The following is a 6,000-nucleotide window of genomic DNA, read 5'->3' on the forward strand; positions in this document are numbered from 1 at the left end:
CATTTTCGATTGTTCGTACCATACAAATATCAATTACCAAGACACTGATAATAGGTATGCGTATGTGGTAGGAGCACGGCTATCGTGTCGTGTGCCTACTATCGTGTTCTGATCGGCCGTTTTAATGATGATATCATGCTCTAAGTATGCGATCTACTAGAACATGTCCAGAGTTAGGCTGAACCCACATTTTTTACATGAAATGACACGACAGACGACGTAGCAGTGAATTCGGCTTAAGTCACCTGATATCAGACTATCAGAGAACCTACTCCCAACTCTGTGATATATTATTTTAGATACCTGTAGCAAATGTCATGATAGTTCTAAAATGCATACACAGTGTACATGCATACACAGTGTACATGCATACACAGTACACATGCGTACACAGTGTACACATATGTGACGTATTCGGAGCATGCGTGACGATTTCACGTTTAGTGAGTTTTTATTAATTATATTTTATTGCTGGCTAGTGGACATATCATATTACTATTATTATAATATTCACACTATTTGGACTCTAGGTGACTTGAACCTCGGTTATCAATAACACGACTAGAAAATTATCGATATTAAATCGACATTTTTTCATTATCTAACCTGTGTGAGACGAACACGTTTTACGCCCACCCAGGATAATATTGTCTTGCGGAATTAAGACCTTTGCGTCATCGATCGAAATAATTAACTATAATAACACATCAATGGTTGTCTGTGTTTTTTTTTTTTCGTTAAACCTATACAGGTATAACATGAGGTATAAGTAAATCAAATTTCTATTAAGTTGTCTTATTACGATCTTTGACAATACCTAATCAAATTAACGTAAAATTAAGCCTAATAATATTTAAATCGTCACAAAACGTTTGAATTGGGTCTATATAAAATGTTTCAGCGTTCACTGTCAAATAAATCACTCTGTGCAGTGTATACATATTACACAAATATATACCTGTATTATAATATTATACATATTATATATACCTGAATGCGGGTTGATCCTGGCCCTGAGTTGAAGTTTGGTACCGATGGGCACGGCCTGGTCGACTGGCAGTTCGCTGTTATGGCTCAAGTTCGTTAATCGGGCTGGTGCTTCCTTGTACAAAGCCACCTCATACTCAAGTCTCCCGGGCGTCTCTTCCACGACCCCAGACACTCGGGCACCATGCGGGCTGTTGGCAAACCGAACAATCCGTTAAATCACACGATTTTATACATTGGACCGCGTGTACACCGCGGGTATTGTTAATTGAAATTGTTTAAAAATAATCGTTTGAGCTTATTGAAATACGGTAAAATATTAAATTTAAACGAATGTACCTACCTAAACTCTGTCCAGTGAGAGAACGCACCACGCACCGACCAAAACTAATTCCCCAACAGAACACCCTGCCATGGGGAACTAGTTTTGATAGCATGGTGACGCGGGGGATACGCAGAATCGGCACGTTCTCTCGCTGTAAGAGTATACTTAAGACAATATTTAAACCTACAACGATAATCAAATTTAACTATACCTAGTAAGTCATAATTATCTAAGTTTTTTGTTTTTTGTCTGCTAACACAATATCATTGTGACAATAATGTGTGAGTACTGAGTAGGTACTCTAAAATATTCTTTGACTATGCTGATAGGGTGGTGACCTTCTGGTTTAAAACCACTACTATATAAATATATAATATATGTAAATATTTATATTATAGTTTTTGGCACTATAATATTAAATCATATATAATACATTATATCATATTGACGTTTATCACGTTGATATTTTACGGTACCGCATGGAACGCGCGTTACGTACGTCAAAACATTTATTGTGGCTTGAAGCCAATCGGCAATCAAATAATAGAAAAATTTTCACACACACACACACAAATCGTACTATATATAATACATCGCATCGTCGCGTTTTAGTGTGTCATCTTTCATAGGTGTGTAGCAATTGGGTCAGTAGGCGAAGCGAGCGGGCGCGAAAGAGATGTCCACGGAGGAAGAAACGAGCGCAGTACCGTGAAAATGTGAATTTAGGTTTTATTTTTTTTTCACGATCACGTTCGTCTCGGCCATATTGTTTATTTAAATATCTTCTTCTTTAAATACGCACACGCTCGCATACACACATAGACACAGACGAACACACATACAGACACACATGTATCGCATACTATATAGGACACGCAAATAATAATGATGATAATAATACAAATAATGATCATTTTCTTTTCGCTCATTCCGCCGATATGTCTATAGATGTCTCGTAGAAAAACTTATACAAATTCTCAGTTTGTATTGTATTTATAATAGGTGGTGGTGTCTGCGTACCCACATATAAATAAATTCCATTAAATAGTATAATTGTTGTATTCAATGTATATTATAAACAATAAACATAATATATCAATACACTGCACTACGCAGATAAATCGGATGAAAAAAATTGTCATCGATTCTATATTATGGTGAACAGATAATTTAATGCCAAGAAAACGTCAATAATTGTTGTAAACGAAATCATATTATTTATTCATTGAGATTTTCTTTTTTTTTAATAGAATACGATATTTTATTATTTAAGTTTATATTATAATATATAAGTAATATGCATAGTAGTACGTCTTATACTCTTATCGTACAAAAATAAAAATTGTATTAGCCGTCGCGTTTCTTTGTAAATATGTTTCTGAAAACAATTTTAGTTAACGCACGTTTAATGCGATCGCCGTACGTTTCTGGGGTTTTTAAAATGTACCTAATTGTAATAGTACAAAAAAAAATACCAATAAAATCAAAAGCAATCAGTGATTGTATAGGAACGAAACAAAGATGACTATGACTTCAAATTATTTCCCTTAATATTAAATCATGTTTTTAGCTATTATTTTATCATTAACGCACAAGTATGTCTTTATTACTTTTTTATAAAACTTTTTTTTTTTAAATTAAAAGTAAATTCTTTTTTTGGCACAGTGTTAATTGAAGAATTAGTAATTTGTTTTGGCTACTGTGTATAGTTGCACTTTTTTAATGCTCAGCTCCTTGCTTTTATGCTGGTTTTAAAATAATGATGCCTAAACAAAGTGGGTAGATTTAAACGTTAACCGGGTTTTTGTTTTATGTCTAACTTCCGTGACTATTATTGTACCTAATACCTACAACTATAAACTATAAGTATTTAAATCAATAGCATCGAATACCTAACTGAACAGAGATTATAATTATTGCTGTGAAGTCCAATAGTTTATTTTTTTTAGACATAGACATTATTTTTTAAACGTTATAAAACAACACTTATTTTTTATTAAACGCGTGAATTTCGAATTAATTTCCATAGGATAGTTTGGAATCGTGTGGGAAAAAAACGAAAACTATACTATCGTATCAAAATATCAATTATACATAGGTACGAATAATGATCGCGTACGGCCAGGCGTACCTATACGATCGTAAAACTCGATCGGTATAGAAGATTGTACGCGCAATTATTAATCTCTCTGTTCGACGATTAGGATAATATTATTTCACCTATTGGCGGCAACAGAAAAATCATGATCGTATTCAACAGTTTCGACGGTGTGTTATTAGTGATAACTCATTACGTATTATACACTATATGGACAATTATTAATGCATTCATATTTAATACTTTGTATAATTGTAACGGAAAGGCCGGCGAATTTTTACGACTAGAAGTTGTTTTTGTTATCACCGTTATCGCACGCGGTGTACCTAGGTACGTATTTTACTCTTTGCTACACAATATCTTATTATCATGGTCGAGATAAACTGGTGCACAAAATAATATAACTACATCAATCTTGATCCACAACTCGAAATCGTTATGGTCACTGAGCGTCGAAATTTAATTTGATTAATGGCTGCAGCGACGGTCGTATACGTTGTTATAAAGTCATTTAATATAACTATAGTGTTATAGTCATCGGCACCGTCTCGTCGTCGTTATTATTATTATTATTATTATTATCATAGTCGTCGACCGTCGTCATCATCATGAGTAGGTATATCGTTATTTGTAAGTATCGTTGTTGTAGTTGTGGTTGTACATAATATTATATAGATATATACACAAACAAATACAACACACACACACACACACACACGAACACGATTGTCGTCACGGTGTGTACCGACCATAGAGTAAAGAATATACCGACAAACTTACTCTACATACGAGCCCGGCAACAGTACTATTATTATTATTATTTAATAATAATAATAATGATAATAACAAAAGGAAAACGTAACGACCGAGACACAATAACCGAACTATTGATATCGGTCAGCGCGGGATACGCGCATAAGTGTAATACATGTATCTCACCGTATAATATGATATATAAACATATAGCGCCCGTATTACACATTGCAACGAGACCGACTCTTTGGCGATACCGTTACGCCAAGTCGTTTCTACACTTTTCGTTCGATTTTTTCCATCTTTTTTCGTTTTGAACAATCGCCTATTCTCATCGCTCTTCTAATCTGTTTCATCAGTATTACGATATGGTACTATAATATCGTAGGCGAAAAATTCCCGAGTCTATAGGGTGATTTATCGAGGTCATCAACCCCCATTTTCCCATTTAATAATCAATTTATTCAAATTATTATTTGTAAAATTTTTAAGTATTCCTACTGAAGCACCATACTTCCAATTATTTAGATTTTTTGCCATTTAAGAAGTGTCCTATAGCGATATTAATTTTTTTTTTAATGGAAATCACCCTTTTTTCTACAATCGTTAAGCATTTTGAAAATTGTTATGGTTTAAATAAGTCTTAATTATTTTAACCAGTAGCTTTTGAATTATTTAACTTAGGGCCGTTCTTACAATGTACGATAAAGTGTCGGTAAACGCTAACCGACTGATAACAGATTTTTTACCGGCAAAGTTCGGCCGGTTAAGTGTCGGTTAACTTTAACCGGACATTGTAAGAACGGTCCTTAGTGTACTAATAAGATCTATGGTAAAGGTGGTTTGAGTTTTGTAAGATATGGGGTACATGAAGATTTGAAAATAATACTAATTACTAATTACTTGGTATTTAGGTATAGATACAATATTATTTATCCATCAATATTTTATATTTGTAAAAACTGTTTGAGTGCTTCTAATATTAAATAGGTATGTACGAAAGTAGATACATGAAATATTACACCTATAGTTACATTTTATAATTTTTTTAAACTACGCTTTTATAGACTATTAACCTTAAAATAAACATTATAACGACTCATAAACTACCCGTTCAAATATTCAAATATTAATTTTGATGTAGACACATCAACATCTTCAACAAAATTATATGTTTAATAATTTACAGTGAAAACGGTAGGTTCTTATTTGAAAAAGACCATTGTATCACCACATAAAACTCCTCAAATGGTATGAAAAAAAAACTAAATAATTGAAATTTTAACAAGTAGGTATTCTTGAACTTCCAAAAATAATAAGAATTTGGGGAGAACATGCTTGGTTAGTAAATTGGTATAATAGTTAATAGTTATATTTTAGGTTTCGTGCCTGTGCGCCGTGCGATCATCGAATTTGATCATAATATAACTATAGATGCCTGTACTGACTACTGAGTAGGTACAGACACTACCTTCTATAGAGCAGTGGCGACATTTTCATAGGGGGGGGGGGGGGGGTGAAATATATAATAATAGGTACACTCAATAAATACGAATATAATATACAATGTTAAAATCATCTAACTTGTTGAGTTTAGTGTGGATCAAGGTGAAATAAGAATTAACACAAATTGCATAGTACATTAGTACCTAAATGCATTTATTATAAATTCATACTAACGACAATCACGTGTTTAATACGATAAACAAAAAAAATAGTTATAATACAAAATCCTGTTTTCTATTTTTTTTTGGATGCTCAGTTCATCGATAAGCTTATCTGGCATGATTATTGTATTGACCGGTGACATGCAAATAAAGCCAATACATTAAGAGGA

At 33.1% G+C, this 6,000-nt stretch overlaps 1 protein-coding gene across 1 annotated transcript in view; it reads right to left on the reverse strand.

The window, feature by feature from the left end:
• The window catches only part of LOC100161274, a 32,745-nt gene that overhangs the window by 8,559 nt on the left and 18,186 nt on the right, over positions 1–6,000 (reverse strand). The window contains exon 5 of the mRNA XM_001946686.5: positions 991–1,178. Coding sequence (XP_001946721.2) covers positions 991–1,178 — 188 coding nt within the window. The remainder of the gene's footprint in view (positions 1–990; positions 1,179–6,000) is intronic.

The sequence above is a fragment of the Acyrthosiphon pisum genome, chromosome A2 (genome assembly GCF_005508785.2).
Source record: "Acyrthosiphon pisum isolate AL4f chromosome A2, pea_aphid_22Mar2018_4r6ur, whole genome shotgun sequence".
Taxonomy (NCBI): Eukaryota; Metazoa; Arthropoda; class Insecta; order Hemiptera; family Aphididae; genus Acyrthosiphon; species Acyrthosiphon pisum.